We start from the raw sequence: 17,684 nt of genomic DNA on the forward strand, positions 1-17,684 counted from the left end.
CTTGAAACATGCAGCACAATGCTCTTTAGTTCCGCGTAGTTAGCAGACGCTCGAGCAAATGTTGCTGTCTTATAATCAATACAGCCCGGAATTCAAATGTTTTATCAAATAATGCCGTTGAACATATCTAGTTTTGAACTGAGGCAAGTGTGTAGATACCACACCAGATGCAACTGTTTTGACACAAATGTTACGACTCCTGTTGGCCATGCATGATCTAGCAGCAGGTTGTTTGTCCCGAATTTGGAGAGCGGCTGACATGGGACACACCCATAGTCCCAATAGAATTCGTTGTATGGGGTGTGCTCACGTAGCTTACAGTCGTTAGAAGGATAGTTGTCATAAGGGGGAAATATTACTGTTTGTAAAGCACCACTGATAAAGTTGTTTATACTGACTCTACACACCCACTCACATGCATGTTTTGATAATTGCGTTGTTTGCTTTACAAACCTCTCATACCGCGGTCGCAAGTCATATGAATTACAAAGCTGAGACAATAATACAAACACACCTTTGTTTTATCACAAAACCGGATATCAACATCATCAAATCACCTCTGCTTACTCTAATACAGTGACAACTAAAAGATACCAAAAACAATTTAGTCATACCCGTTGGGACCAGACAGCATCAGATAGATGGCCTACACATATAGTGACAGTGGGGCACTGTTTTGCTTGCTCGGATGCTTTCTCCGGTGAGACACATTCAGCCTTTTGCGAATTTAAGGAAAATTGTTTTGTATGACCAGACTGCTTACACTTATGTTGATTTTGTTCACCTACACCAGACGCGATCAGGTGTAGGTTTAAATATCAAAAACTCTGAACCATATATATTTATTTAGGACAGGTCAAAAAGCACTAAACATTTATGGCAATTTAGTTGGCTAGCTTGCTGTTGCTAGCTAATTTGTCCTGGGATACAAACATTGGGTTGATATTTTACCTTAAATGCACAATGTTGTCTACTCCGACAATTTATCCACAGATAAAGGGGTAAACCAAGTTAGTTTCCAGTAATCTCTCATCCTTCAGGCCTTATATGGTGGTTGGCAACCAACTTTGAGGTGCATTACCACTACCAACTGGCCTGGAGTGTTAACCTCAGTTCATCTTTCAATCACCCAAGTGGGTATATTCTCCTAAAAACCAATGAAGAGATGGGAGGCAGGGTTTGCAGCGCACCAAGCGTCACAAATAGAACTAAGTTCTATTTTAGCTCCTGGCTACGCAGACGCTCGTTGACATGCGTGGTCAGTGTGGGGTTGGATAATGTCAATGTGTACATTTATTTTACGACGCGAGCGTGTGGTCAGCATGTCTAAAATTAACATGGTTGGTTCAGAGATATTTCAACCTGCGTGTCCTGATCGCGTCTGGTGTGGGTGGACAAAAATCAACATAAGTGCGATGGCACGGACGCGGTCTGGCCAGCATGTTAGTGTATGCCTATAGTCTGAAACTTGGTGTGTATGCTTGTGCAAGTTAACAGATCACTAGATTGATAAGCATACATGTGCAGTGACTCCTGTTTGAAGGAGGGAAGACAAAGTGCTAAAGCAATATATATATATATATATATATATATATATATATATAAAAAAACCCAGCCACAACCAAAATCAAACAGTTGTCTGCATGGCGAGAGTCTCCTCAATCAATGGAGGAAAGGTGTATTTATCCCCGGGACAAACCCGAGCCCAGGTGTGTCCCATTTCGCTGAAGACCCTCCCGGCTCCACTCACCGACATCCTATTAAGGAAAACAAGAGCAAAGAGAAAGAATTCCTCAGACTGAGTGGGAGGGTTGTCACAATTAGATCATTAGATTGATGGGCATTTTGTTTTGCCGCTACTTTTTACTGCCCACGCACACACACTCATCTCTACCTGTGTAAACTATGGTTCCTCCTGAAAATATTCGGTGGCACAACCTTATCCAGGTCCCAATACTTATAATAATATGGTTATTATGTGCTAAAATAGCAAGGATTTCTTTCTTACTAAAGCCAATTCTAAAGTATAATTTCAAGTATAGTAATCTAAAAGGCTCTATCTCCATGGTCAATCCGACATGTATGGCCTCTGCAGAAGTCAGGATATTAAAAGCCAATTTATCCTGGATCCGAAGATTTGGACAAGGCCTTCAAGGCACTGCATGGTCAATCTGGCGTATGCATTGGCTGTGCAGCATTTACATGATAAGGCATCTGCAGAAGTCAGGGCATTCATACTTCTTGTGCTTCGTGGAACAGCACCGAGCTGTTGTGAAGGAAGTTGTGAAGGAAGTGAGTATGTGTTTATACAGGACCTCCCGCCCTCAACTTCCATCAACCAATCATGTCAATGTGGAGCTATACTGAGCCCTCCACATTGTTACATTTGAGAGAGGTGATGCGGTACAGAGCTCAATTTGGCCTCTGCATTGCCTCTTGAGGCTCTGCAATTGCATCACACCATCCATATGACTCCTCTGACCACATTTTCAGATCAAGCATAAATTGGCTTTTAGTATGGAGTGTGTGAAGCAATTGCAGATCCGCAGGAGGCATGCAGAGTCCAAATCAAGCTCCATACCGCATCGCCGTGGGCCTCTCAAATGTTTAACAATACAGAGGGCTTTGTATAGCTCTGCATTGACATGACAAATCCTGTATAAACACAAACTCACTACTTTGACAACTTGCTCTGCTCTGCTCTACTAAGAGCAAGAAGTGAAACCCCTGAAGGCTGTATCAAAGTAAATGCTGTACAGCCACTTCAGACATCAGATTGACCACGCAGAGCCTTTTATACTTCTTGCCTATGCTGAGCAGAGCAGGGCTGTTGTGAAGGAAGTTGTCAAGAAAGTAAGTTTGTGTTCATACTGGACCTCCCGCACCCACCTACCATAAACCAATCATGCCAATGCTGAGCTATATGGAGCCCTCTGCATTGTTACAACATTTGGGCTGCTCACAGCGATACCCTATGGAGCTCAATTTGGCCTCTTCATGTCTCTGGAGGCTCCAAAATATTGCTACTTTTTTAAAGTACTTTTGTGCAAAAAAGTACCACCACCCTTTGCTGTTCCTTTTTTCCCCTCTTCACTTGGCCTTAATACTCTTCCATACATCTAGAAATGACCTCTGAGAAGAGTGGAAGGGAGATGGCGGAAACAGATGTATTGTTTGACACTGTTGGCGAGTGAGGTGAAGACGAGAGCACGGAGAGTAAGAATGAATGGGATACACTGGTGAAAAGGAAAGTCAAAGTTGTGGTTGAAATTAGGAAACCCCTAGACTCTTTTTTTTCAGAGTGAGGGTTTTGGACCAACGTAACCTGGACGATCCTTTGGAAGTTTCGTTAAATGTCATGGGTGTGTTGGTTGAAGTGGCATCAGTGAGGGTATCAAGAAAAGTGGGCTTACTTTGAGTTTACAGCTGAGGCATTAAATACATCCTGTCAAAGGATGTTCTGCCCTCACAGGCCCCTGAGCCTGTATAGGGATGAGACTTGAATTGGAATGTGACTGAAGGAGTGGGATGTTTTTTTTATGTGCCACATTTTTTATATTGTTGATGATGTTGGTTTATCCCCTTCCTACAATGGATTTTTTTCTATAGTTTACCACACGTACTGTAGGTGGCGCCAGGCACCTCTAAGGACTGTTTGGGGACCGCAATAATACCATAAAAGAAGAAAATACTTCGTTTGGAAAGAACAATCAATCATAAGGCTTGGCGCTGCAGGTAAATAACAAGTGTTACTTATAGAAGCCAACCTCGTATATTGGCCTCATCCAATAATTTTGTCATGATGGATCAGCGTTTACCAAAAACGTTGCAACCTGCCGCGAACCAGGAAGCTAACATCCCTCTCCTGTAGCCAACTAACGTTAAGCTAAAGCTACTGTAGATCATTTGCCTATAAGTTATCCACAATAATCAATCAATACTAAGTTGTATCTCCCCTAATATGCATGTGAGCGAATAGATTGTATAGATACTAGGCTGCCTTAAATCACATTTATGTGATTGGCATGCAAGACTCAATTGTGTAGACCGGCCTTGTGTTAGTGAATGGTGTTAGGCTAACGTTAGCCAGTAAGCTACAAACAATGCAGATTCTCTTTCGCTCATTCCTAAAAAATAGTTTGTGCAGTAGTGATGGGAAGTTCGGCTCATTACTGACCCTGATCGTTTTGACTCGTTAAGTTAAAAAAAACAACGAATCTTTCGACTCATTTCACCAATTTGAATCAGTAATGCCCAGAGCACGCAGGACCGCCTACCGGCGAACGATGAACTGAACACTCGAAAAAGTACATTGTACATGCCTCTCGTTCATAGGGGCCTTATTGGAGTGGGAATTTGTGACTGAGACTTATTAACATTTGTTGGTTGCTATGCATACAAATAACGTTACTCCACGATAGGCCTACATTTGAAATCAAATTAATTTATAAAACCATTTTCACGCCAGCAGATGCCTCAAAGCGGCAGGGTAGCCTAGAACGTTGGACTAGTAGCCGAAAGGTTGCAAGTTCAAACCCCCGAGTTGACAAGGTACAAATCTGTCGTTCTGCCCCTGAACAGGCAGTTAACCCACTCTTCCTAGGCCGTCATTGAAAATAAGAATTTGTTCTTAACTGACTTGCCTAGTTAAATAAAGGTAAAAAGAAAAGTGCTTTTACAGAAACACAGCCTAAAACTCAAAATATATTGATATTTTCAAATACATGCAACTTAAACGTTTTTAATATCAATACATTTTTATTTGAAAATCTTTTGGACATCTGAGCAACTTGAGGGAGCCCTATTTGAGTCAGAAAATGATATTTGTATGATAGGTAAGATATACACAGTGGTGTATAAAGTACTTAAGTAAAAATACTTGAAAGTACTGCTTTAGTTTTTTGGGGTACTTCACTATTTATATTTTGGTCAACTTTTACTTCTTCATTCCTGAAGAAAATGATGTACTTTTTACTCCATACATTTTCCCTGACACCCAAAAGTACTCATTACATTTATTTTATTCATCTAGGCAAGTCAGTTAAGAACAAATTCTTATTTTCAATGACGGCCTACCTCGGCCAATTGTGCACCGCCCTCTGGGACTCCCAATCACAGCCGGATGTGAATCAGCCTGCATTCAAACCAGGAACTGTAGTGACACCTCTTGCACAGTGTCTTAGACCGCTGCGCCACTCGGGAGCCTAGCATGCTTGAATGCTTTAGCAGGACAGGAAAATGGTTCAATTCACACACTTATCAAGAGAACAACCCTGGTCATCCCTACTGTCTCTGATCTGGCGGACTCACTGAACACATGCTTCGTTTGTAAATTATGTCTGAGTGTTGGAGTGTACCCCTGGCTATCCATAAATTAATAAAAAAACAAGAAAATGGTGCCGTCTGGTTTGCTTAATATAAGCAATTTGAAATTATTTGTACTTTCAGCAATTCCATTTACTTTTTGTACTATAGTATATTTAAAACCAAATACTTGTAGACTTTTACTCAAGGAGTATTTTACTCGGTGACTCACTTTTTAAATTTTCTATTAAGGTACCTTTACTTTTACTCAAGTATGATAATTGGGTAAATTTTCCACCACTGGATATACAAAACCTTGCAGAGAGCCTACACTACCTTTCAACCGCATGGGGTCACTAATAGGCTGACCACACCACTCGCGTCACGTGCGCGAGCGTTGCAAAATAAATGTAGACATCTATGTTATTCAATTATTGCACCCACACTGCTCGCGAGCGTCTGCGTTGCCAAGGGCTAAAATAGAACTCCTATTTCAGACGCAGTTACCCACGTGCCATCAACTCATTGGTTATACCCACGTGGGTGATTGAAAGACGAACTGTGTTGTAGTAATACTATGGAAGTTTAGATGCCAATCACCATGTAAGTTCAAAGATGAAAAAGCCTGGAAGGAGGAGAGATGACTAGAAACGATTCAGTTGAACGTTTTAGCTAGCAGTGTAGTTAGTTTGCCAATTATTTTATTCACCACTCTAGCTTGTAGAACAGCTAGTATAATAGGTAGCTGACTCCTACCTGCTTTTAAAGAGTGACTGCCCATAAAAAGCAACTTCTCATTTTGAAAATGGCATATGTGCCATCGATATGAGTCAGAAACATTTATTCTAGTGTCAAAATTGACTACAAAGTGTAAATAGGAGCATTTTTGGTCATAAAGTTAGTCTCGTCCAAAACTGAGATTTGCCAGATGATAGGGAAGAATTCTCACGGAATGAAGGTTACCGTAACAGTTTTCTGTGGATTGGGTGTATTTTAATCCTGTCCACAGCTGGCAGCATCCAAGTAATCATACATTTGGAGCGCAGCTTCATGGGACCTGTAATGTCCATGGTCAATTTGGCGCGGCAGGGTAGCCTAGTGGTTAGAGTGTTGGACTAGTAACCGGAAGGTTCCAAGTTCAAACCCCCGAGTTGACAAGGTATAAATCTGTCGTTCTGCCCCTGAACAGGCAGTTAACCCACTCTTCCTAGGCTGTCATTGAAAATAAGAATTTGTTCTTAACTGACTTGCCTATTTAAATAAAGGTAAAAAAAACATTTGATTTGATATCCCTATGGGGTTAGATGGGGACCATCAGTAAACTACACAATGTACATATTTTAAAAGGTCAGTAGCTCCACATTTTAATGACCTAAAAACCTCCAAAAAACCTATAGAATGTAATAATTCATATACAAATATTGAAAGCATTTGAGACAACTAAAACATGTGCAACATGAAAATATCGTCAGATTTCCATTTTGTAATTCATTGACAGTCCCTAACTAGCCCCAGAGAAAGGCTATCCAAAGTCAAACTAATTTTGCCACGGCAAGCCAGTTGAAGCTAATTGGCTAAATAATTTGTCTAACTCTTCCCACATCCACATCAAACCACACCCCGAAACCAACTCACGTTTGAATTCAGTCAAAACCAAATCACGTTTGAATTCAGGCAAGGCCGCTAGCCTTTATTATTATTATTTTTAAAAAAAATCAAAACCCAGAATTTTTACACGTAATTATAGTGAAACACGGAAATTCTGGTCTTAATTTTGACAGTTCGTTGCAAAAGTGATATATTTTAAAGTGATATATTTTGGTATTTTAGTGGTAAATCTAGCTCTTTTTGCCGCTAGCGGTTCAACTCTACCATTGAAATCATGATGTAGGTACATCATCTCAAGGGAGGGTTCGGTTTGGGATGTACAGGGTGGTACCACCTCAAGGCTTACTATAAAATCAGGTGATAGGGCGCCTTATTTGACAATGGTCTTGATAAGTGGAGTGTGCCAATATATTTTGCATCATGCTTCCTTGACAAGACAACTGACGTTACACCAAATTAAAATGGCCATAAATCACATTTCTGCTTATGACCAAATTCAACGTTTTTGCTTACCGTTTCATCTGTGCTTTTACAAAGGGAAAAAAAAACATGTAGGCTATGAGGATTATATGTTTATATTCATAGCTACATCCAAAATAACAAGAAATAGATGACAATGGTGGTCATGTCAACTGTGTATATTTCCCAAACGCTGTGACTGGGGGCACAGTCTGCTAAAACAGTTGACTTATAGTTCAATAGTTGTGAGTTCTAATCCCACATGGGGCAGATATCTTTTTTTCTCTCTAAATCCTTTACAGTATTCATCCAATGCCCACACACCTCTAAGTCAAAAGAGTGAAAAGCATACCTGTGAGAAGGGGTCACCCTGGTGGTTGTAGTAGTTGTAGGTGTTTATACAGTAAGACCAATCTGTGAGTCAATTTGACCATTTGAAAAAGGGCTACTGCATAAATCCTGCGGGTTGGATTGAATTGAGCCCCTAATCTTCATTTTCAAGGTGATGATTGCACTTTTCTTCCCAATACAATACTGCAATAAACATGAGTCCATATTTCAAATGTATTTTTTGTGCCCCATGGGTTCTTGCCCCACACCCACCCCAAAGTTAATATTTATGAGCAATTCACCTCACCCACAACTTCTCAATTGAATGCATTTTTTAAACATTTGAAAGGGTTGGGCAAAGGCTAAATTGGGGTTGAGAGTTACCCTTTAATGAAACAATTCTAAAATGAGGCCAAATAAGGAAGTGTAGTCGCCCTTTAAAACAATGAGCTACTACAGAGATCATTAAATGATGTCGAGATACTAATGTCTCCACCGAAACAATGGGAGTCGTTGTCCCAAAGGCAGGATGGCGTGCGACAACCTTAGGTCCAAAATAAGCCCATAGAAACGCATTGTGCTTATTTTGGACAGATTTTGGCGAGTGTGAATCCTCTCGCTTCGCCTCTTCTTCTCTGGCTACTATGAATGCATGATTAGGTTACCCAACAAGAAGTGAAAGGGGATTTTAAATTTACTGGTAGCAGTACAAAGACCGTCAAGTAAATGCATTTGTTATTCATTGCTTTTGTCTTCACTCCACAGGGATGTCGGGCCTAAAGCTGATCTCTGCAACTGACACCCGGTATTCAGGAATGGTGCTGAAGTCGATGAATAGACAGCGAAATAATGGATTGTTCTGTGATGTCACCATAATTATACAGGACCGAAAATTTAGAGCACACAAAAACATCTTGTCCGCGTCAAGTACTTATTTCCACCAACTCTTCTCAGTGGCTGGACAGGTGATCGAGTTGAATTTCATCAAGGCGGAAATCTTTGAGGAAATCCTGAATTACATTTACAGTTCCAAAATTGTCCGCATTCGCTCCGACATGCTCAATGAGCTTATCAATGCTGGGCAGGTGTTGGGCGTGAAGTTCATTGCGAATCTAGGCGTACCGCTCTCACAAGTCAAGGGCCTACCTGGCCTGTCCAAAGACACAGAACACAATGAAGTAAGCTCTGTGGAGAAAAGCAGTACAGACTCAATGGGGATGATGCCTATTGTCACCGAGTCCTTTTCACTGTCTGCAGAGGAGTTCAGTCAAACTGACAAAAGTGCAAACAAGGATCAGGACTCGGACGATGACGACATTATGTTTGTATCCAAAACGGACGCCACCAAGAAATGCAAGCCCTGCGAAATCATCGATTTGGATGGACCCAATACAGAGGAAGACTCTGTGACAAAGCAACCGGGAGAGGCCAGGCCCGCTTTGACAAAGGACCAAGAGAAAACAGTCAAAGCAGCCCCGCACCTCAACAGCTCCTTGCAGACCTTGCAAGGCCAAACTCCTCTGATCAGACCCATGGTGTCCCCTGACACAAGCTCAAATATTGCGTCTTCACCCACTGGAGCCTCCTCTTGCAGCACACCCACTACGCCGGCTAGAATTGGCACTTTCACCCCCGAACCCATCAGCACCTCCCTGCCCTCAGAAAACCACAAGATAATAGGAATCCACAAGAAGCAGGTTACACTAGCTCGACAGAGTGACTTAAAAATCAAGCTCTCGGCCCTTAAGTCACCTGGCGGATTCATCAACGAGGCAGGCCTCAACATTCCCCAAATATCCGTCACCACAAAAAAGACGATAACACTAGATAAAGCCTCAGAGATCGACTCGTTTTCTCCAGGCTGCAAGGTGTATGCCAATATTGGGGAAAACACATATGACATTGTCCCCATGAAGGACGACCCCGGGGAGGGAGACTCTAAAAACAGTAGAGGGGGAAAGAGGTCTCTGATGGGTACCCCTCTTCAACCTTTCAACACCTCTCAACTGCCACCGGGTGCCACACGATCAAGAAGACCAAAACAGAGCAGCAAGATCACTACGAGCTCATCATGGACGGGAAGACTTTCTTTGTGTGCATGGTCTGCAAGCGTCCCTACGTGTGCTTGACGAGCCTCCGGCGCCACTTCAACACCCACTCCTGGGAGAAGAAGTACCCGTGCCACTACTGTGACAAGGTGTTTGCTCTGGCCGAGTATCGGACCAAACACGAGATCTACCACACAGGCGAGCGGAGGTACCAGTGCCTGCTGTGCAACGAGATGTTAATCAACTACCAGCTACTGTCGACTCACTGCAAACAGGCCCACAACCAGGACCCATCCGGGAGGAAACAAAAGGACGACACCGACAACAACTTGTACCGCCTGCTCCCTTGCAAAACGGTGCAGTTCAAGACCTACTCACATGAGACAGACGATTCAGATTCACGAGGGGTCCCTATTATCCAAGAGGATGGGAGCGTCCAGCACATTAACCCTGGAAGGGGGCACCTGGCCAACCCACTACAGTTACAGTCCACCCAGGGCAAGATGTTGAACTGGGATGACATCTTTGTGGAGCCTGAGGCACAGCCTGGATCAGGTGCCCACCGGCCAGGGAGCCACCCTATCCAATCTCCCCCAGGCTCTTCTGAGTTTGAGTTTGTCATACCAGAGACGTACTGAGCAGGGTGGCTCACCGCTCTGTGATCTATGCCTTGTCAGTGGGTCCCCGTATTTGAATTTTGTTTCCTGGATCCACGTCGAATGTTGTCTTTTTCAAATGTTCAACAGTTGTTTTAGCTAAACTGAGCTAAACTGTACAAAAATATAAACATACAACAATTTCAAATGTTGTACTGAGTTACAGTTCATATAAGGAAATCAATCAATTGAAATAAATTCATTAGGCTCTAATCTATGGATTTCACATGACTGGGCAGGGCCAGTCATGGGTGGGCCTGGGAGGGCATAGGCCCACCCACTGGGGAGCCAAGACCAGCCAATCAAAAAGTTTTTATTACAAACGGAAATATTCCTCAGCACCCTGTGACCACCCCCACCTCGCCCCCATTCAGATGATCTGGCAGGTGAAGAAGCTGGATGTGGAGGTCCTGGGCCGGCGTGGTTACACGTGGTCTGCGGTTGTGAGGCCAGTTGTACGTACTGCCAAATTCTCTAAAACGACATTGGTGGCGGCTTATGGTGGAAAAATGAACATTCAATTCTCTGGCAACAGCTCTGGTGGACATTTCTGCAGTCAGCATGCCAATTGCACGTTCCCTCAACTTGAGACATCTGTGGTATTGTGTTGTGACAAAACTGCACATTTTTAAAGTGGCCTTTTATTGTCCCCAGCACAAGGCGCACCTGTGTAATGATCATGCTATTTAATCAGCTTCTTGGAATGCCACACCTGTCAGGTGGATGGATTATCTTGGCAAAGGAGAAATGCTAAATAACAGGGATGTAAACAAATTTGTGCACAACATTGTAGAGAAATACGCTTTTGGTGCTTATAAACAATATCTGAGATTTTTTATTTAATCTCATGAAACACAGGACCAACACTTTTCATCTTGTGTTCATATTTTTGTTAAGTGTAGTTGTTTTTTAGGAAATTCCTATGTGCTCTAGCTAGCCCATCCGGAGTGTAATGTGACTTTTGTTCTTATCAAGCTCTTGTCATTGAACTATGTATTGGCGCTCATTGTATTTCTACTTACCCCTTTTTATGGTAAATATTTGTGAGTACTCTGTCTGGAGTGCCCATGCAGTTCAACAGAAGGACCCTAAATCTAGGCATGCACATTTATTTATTGTTAGATCTTTATTTTTTTATGAAATATATTTTTTTATCGGGAGTCAAATGACCTTATGCCTTTCGGGAGATAAAATGTACAGTGGTGCTGAATGGTAACCGTTGATGTTTGTTGTTTGAACAGAGATTGGGTCAGGATGCTGGATATTGATGGAATTAATGGATGTCATTCATCCATCCCTTTGTTTTCTGAAATCCACACTTTTTAATTAAACTTTAATTAAAAACAACCACCGACTGTTTTCTCATTGCTGTTGCTATAAGATGAATCTCAACAAGGAAACAGTCAGTGGTTGTATTTGATTGACCTTTTATTAAAAAGTATGGATTTCAGAAAACAAAGAAAGGCACACAACTACAGAGGACAAACATAGGTACAAGGTAAGTATTTCATAATTACATTTTTTAAAGTATTGTTCCACAAAGCCTGGTCTCTGCTTTACTCCGTTGGTGGAGTTCATCAGAAACTTCCTTCACCATGGAGTTGAGTTTAGTCAGCTACCTCCTACTCTGTATATGTATACAGTTTGCCTACATAGTGTATCATAGGAATCATGTAACTTGAAAACCATTTCTTTCTGTTATGAAATAGCACCTAGTGCAGGATTGTTCTGTAGATCATTATTTTTTTCATGTCCCTTCCCCTTGTCAGTATGTATTTGAATTGAGTTGGACTGTGGAGAGCTAACTTGACATTTTATACTGCTTCATTATGTCCTTCACTGACAACTTTTATGGCAAAAAAAAAACGTACACAATTAATTAACTTGTACATAATTGTGACCCTTTTCACTTGAAAATGTTTCTGTTTTAAAAACGTATTTATTAGGTATAGTGCTAAACAAATGTTAATAAAGATTTTTTTTTTTACGTGTGCCTCATTTTGGCAGAATGGAAGTAACCTATTGATTGAGACGACTACATAGCATTTTAGTTTGAAAGAGTTTAAATCTGATAGTTTTCCTAAATCCCATAGTAATGAAGGCCCCTCCATTGGCATTTTTTCCCTGGTGGATGGTTTATTCTCAAAAATGGAAAACAAAATGCACCTTGTGAGGTAGGTATTTCATTAAGGATGATGCATGTTGACTATTTAACCTTTTTGTCGTCTATGGGAAAACAACACCGCACAAGCATTTTACACAATTACTTTTAATGGTGAGACAATCAATCCACGCCAGTCAACAGAAGTCCATCTTCAGCACAGCGGTTGAGAAAGTGCTGTTCAAAACAAATTTTGCAAAAACAAAACGGACTACTTTAATCGATCATCTCAAGAGGCTGCACTTTACTTTGAGGTCAATGCATTTTGTGATTAAGACAACACAAAGGGGTGTTCTTTTGGTATACTCAAGTGTACGTGTGTAATAACCTATTATATTACACCCATAAAGAGACAGGAGAGTTTAGTGTTTAGTCCCTTTACAAAAATAAATAACATTAGGAGTGATCATTTATTTTTCAGATTCCTATGGAGCCAGATACCTGCCAAAAGGATGAATGTACACATTGTTAGGATCGTAAGATAATCCATACTTAAATTGTTAGGATCGTAACAAAAGCCAAGTGTGAAACAAACGTAAACGTGACATTTCATCTGTGAACATACAAACACCATGTTACGACTACGGACTGACATTTTAAGCTTGAACAAATCTTGTGTTGCAATTCTGACGTACAATAATACCTTAAAGAGTTTTGACAGTTTAATCTCATCAACAAACAAAAAAACGTACACCAAATGGCCTGTGAGGAGTGCTACCCAAACAAGTATAACAGCATAAAAAAAACGGATGGCAGGGAAACCGGAAAGAGGTATCCTGCCCTTTTTCATGGTAAACGTCTCCATTCTCTAGTACTCCTCAGTTGAGTTTACTTCACATTTACGTAGCTAATGTAATACATTTGTTTGCCAGCGCATGTCTAGATGGCATTATGCCTCTCTTTTATTGATGCATCTACAGTACCAGTCAAAAGTTTGGACACCTACATTCAAGGGTTTTTCTTTATTTTGACTATTTTCTAAATTGTAGAATAATAGTGAAGACATCAAAACTATGAAACAACACATATGGAATCATATAGTAACTGAAAAAGTGTTAAACAAATCAAAACATATTTTAGATTTGTCAAAGTACTTGGTCTTTTACCTAATAGGGCTATCTTCTGTATACCACCCCTACCATGTCACAACACAACTGATTGGCTGAAACGCATTAAGAAGGAAATACAATTCACAAATGAACTTAACAAGGCACACCTGTTACTTGAAATGCATTCCAGATGACTGCCTCATGAAGCTAGTTGAGAGAATGCCAAGAGCGTGCAAAGCTGTCATCAAGGCAAAGGGTGGCTACTTTTTGAAAAATCTCAAATGTATCTCAAAGATATTTTGATTGGTTTAACACCTTTTTGGTTACTATATGATTTCATGTGTTATTTCATAGTTTGTCTTCTATTCTACAATGTAGAAAATAGTAAACAATAAACAAAAATCCTTGAATGAGTAGGTGTGTCCAAACTTTTGACTGGTAATGTACTTTGAAATGAACAAGGGAGAGGTTAAATGTAGGCTAAGTCTGGTATAATCTTATTCCCACACTTCACAATAACTGTTGCAGTGGTCTTAGGTAGTCTCCATATAGGCTATTCTCTCCATCACGACACTGCTGCCCAGTTGAAGAGCTTGTGATCTCCATGCAGCACCACAGCACCATGAGCCTTCAGAAAAGCAACCCCTCAGCCTCAGAAGATGATGGTCTTCTGGAGGCATGCAGTCAGAGTCATTATACCCTAATAAAGTGCAGAGCATGCATGATGCGTGCAACTTCTCATTCCAACATATTTTAACATTTTAATGAATCCTTCATTCAGTTCAGTCAGTATGTCACCCATTCAGTCATATGTCTGAGTTGCAATAGGAACTAAATCAAAGAGAATAGAACAGTCTTATCCATTTGTTTATTTTAATCCATGTGTATTTCAACTTATTTGGCCTATCACATTAATAATATGTTTAATTTAAGCATATCCAAATAAAAAAATAGCCTTTCAACTTGTAGGCGTTGCAATTTAGGCTGTCATTTTGGGTACTGGTGTCTTGCGGAATAATTTTAGAACTCTGTTTTATAACTGTTTTTATTATAGGGCTCTCCTTAAAAAGAGACCTTAGCTCACAGGCCTCTAAATATAGCCTCCAAATACATTTTTTTACATAATAGTTAAAGCACGTGCAGTGGCTGATAGGAAAGATGTCACTCAGGACAGGTTATGACCAAGACGTAATCAATATGTAGTTTTGTCTTGTTTTGGATATGGATATATCCTCTGCGTGATGGGGTTGTGCATCGCAAATGGCTAGAACAAGCCTACATACCGAGTCGGATTCACTAACAGTCAAAATGCCTAATATAAAGGCCTACAGTCCGTGCTCCAAATACTGGAAAAAGTCTGATTCATTAGTTTACATGATCACCACAATAGCCCCACGCGGCTATAAAATTAAAATTCTGCCATTATATAACACACAACAGCATTGCATATTTAGATAGAGTTGATTTAGGTTTATTCTGCTAACATCTGGGCTAGAGTTGCTTGATTGACTAGCTAACTTCGACTAGCTACGTTCGGTTCATGTCCTTTGCAGATGCCACATCACTGACAAAAGTTTGTACGCATAAAAAAAGATCTGTAAACGAGTAAAGGGATGTGTAAAGTAAGAATTTAACATGTAAGTGGGGTGGCAGGGTAGCCTAGTGGTTAGAGCGTTGGATTAGTAACCGAAAGGGTGCAAGTTCAAATCCCCGAGCTGACAAGGTACAAATCTGTTGTTCTGCCCCTGAACAGGCAGTTAACCCACTGTTCCTAGGCAGTCATTGAAAATAAGAATTTGTTCTTAACTGACTTAAAGGTTAAAAAAAATATATAATTTTTTAAAAATTCATAGTCGTAACATAAGGTTTGTACATTGGACAGATGTGTTTCACACATGGTTTTTATTACGATCCAAACAAGTCACATATGGTTTTTCTTATGATCCTAATGATACGCATGTTCAACCTTTTGGCAGGTATCTGGCTCCATAGATTTCCCCCCAATCCACCCCACAACAAAGGCTTTTTTTGTCATTATTGCCTCTGCTATAACCCTGCTCACAATCTGCGAACAACAACGTGAGATAAAGAGTAATAGGATGAACTGTGATCTATGCTTCAAATGTAATTTTACATTACACTTTGAGATACAATTGTGTACCTTTACATATGTCCAAGCAACGTTACAGATTATATTTCTAATGATGTACAGTAAATTGCACGCTTTTGGTCCTAATGGAAATACACTAAAAGTTGAGCTTGAAAGCAATCTAACAGTGTTAATACTGGTTCAATGTGACATTACCAAGGCGTATCAATCAGTCCCGAATCAGACAAACCATTCCCAAACCACGACACCAGTGTCATGCCACTTAAAGGCGATGCAAAAAATAAGGAGCAATCACGGTGCCACTTTTGACAGGAAGCATTCATAGAAAACAGAGAGAGAGAGAGAAACACACTGACTGAGGTGCGAGTCAGAGGGAGGAGACCACATTGTCCAAGGTGGCGAGCTTCTAATCTGGTCGGGATAACTGGTGCTTCTCTGAGAGTCGACAGATATGGATAAGGCACATCTGTACAGTCGTGGCCAAAAGTCTTGAGAATGACACAAATATTAATTTTCACAAAGTCTGCTGCCTCAGTTTGTAGGATGGCTATTTGTATATACTCCAGAATGTTATGAAGAGTGATCAGATGAATTGCAATTAATTGCAAAGTCCCTCTTTGCCATGCAAATGAACTGAATCCCCCCAAAATATTTCTACTGCATTTCAGCCCAGCTCTGCCACAAAAGGACCAGCTGACATCATGTCAGTGATTCTCTCGTTAACACAGGTGCGAGTGTTGACGAGGACAAGGATGGAGATCACTCTGTCATGCTGATTGAGTTCGAATAACAGACTGGAAGCTTCAAAAGGAGGGTGGTGCTTGGAATCATTGTTCTTCCTCTGTCAGCTATGGTTACCTGCAAGGAAACACGTGCCGTCATCATTGCTTTGCACAAAATGGGCTTCACAGGCAAGGATATTGCTGCCAGTAAGATTGCACCTAAATCAACCATTTATCGGATCATCAAGAACTTCAAGGAGAGCGGATGAATTGTTGTGAAGAAGGCTTCAGGGCACCCAAGAAAGTTCAGCAAGCGCCATGACCGTCTCCTAAAGTTGATTCAGCTGCAGGACTGGGAACCACCAGTACAGAGTTTCTCAGGAATGGCAGCAGGCAGGTGTGAGTGCATCTCCATGCACAGTGAGGACTTTTGGAGGATGGCCTGGTGTCAAGAAGGGCAGCAAACAAGCCAGTTCTCTCCAGGAAAAAACATCAGGGACAGACTGATATTCTGAAAAAGGTACAGGGATTGGACTGCTGAGGACTGGGGTAAAGTCATTTTCTCTGATGAATCCCCTTTCCGATTGTTTGGGGCATCCGGAAAAAAGCTGGTCCGGAGAAGACAAGGTGAGCGCCATCAGTCCTGTGTCATGCCAACGGCAAACATCTTGAGACCATTCATGTGTGGGGTTGCTTCTCAGCCAAGGGAGTGGGCTCACTCACAATTTTGCCTAAGAACACAGCTATGAATAAAGAATGGTACCAACACATCCTCCGAGAGCAACTCCTCCCAACCATCCAGGAACAGTTTGGTGACGAACAATGCCTTTTCCAGCATGATGGAGCACCTTGACAAAAAGTGATAACTAAGTGGCTCGGGGAACAAAACATCAATATTTTGGGTCCATGGCCAGGAAGCTCCCCAGACCTTAATCCCATTGAGAACTTGTGGTCAATCCTCAAGAGGCGGATGGACAAACAAAAACCCACAAATTCTGACAAACTCCAAGCATTGATTATGCAAGAATGGGCTGCCATCAGTCAGGCTGTGGCCCAGAAGTTAATTGACAGCATGTCAGGGCGGATTGCAGAGGTCTTGAAAAAGAAGGGTCAACAAATATTGAATCTTTGCATCAACTTCATGTAATTCTCAATAAAAGCCTTTGACACTTATGAAATGCTTGTAATTATACTTCAGTATTCCATAGTAACATCTGACAAAAATATCTAAAGACAC

The 17,684-nt window shown here is 41.2% G+C and overlaps 1 protein-coding gene across 1 annotated transcript; it reads left to right on the plus strand.

The window, feature by feature from the left end:
- The first annotated feature begins 3,633 nt into the window (after positions 1–3,633).
- Positions 3,634–10,907, plus strand: LOC112256376 (transcriptional regulator Kaiso). The gene is given in 3 exon segments (XM_024429587.2): positions 3,634–3,735; positions 8,467–9,725; positions 9,728–10,907. Coding segments are annotated over 2 exon segments (1,917 nt in total). The 5' UTR covers positions 3,634–3,735; positions 8,467–8,468; the 3' UTR covers positions 10,388–10,907.
- Positions 10,908–17,684: the final 6,777 nt, after the last annotated feature.

Source organism: Oncorhynchus tshawytscha, linkage group LG08, assembly GCF_018296145.1.
Source record: "Oncorhynchus tshawytscha isolate Ot180627B linkage group LG08, Otsh_v2.0, whole genome shotgun sequence".
NCBI lineage: Eukaryota > Metazoa > Chordata > Actinopteri > Salmoniformes > Salmonidae > Oncorhynchus > Oncorhynchus tshawytscha.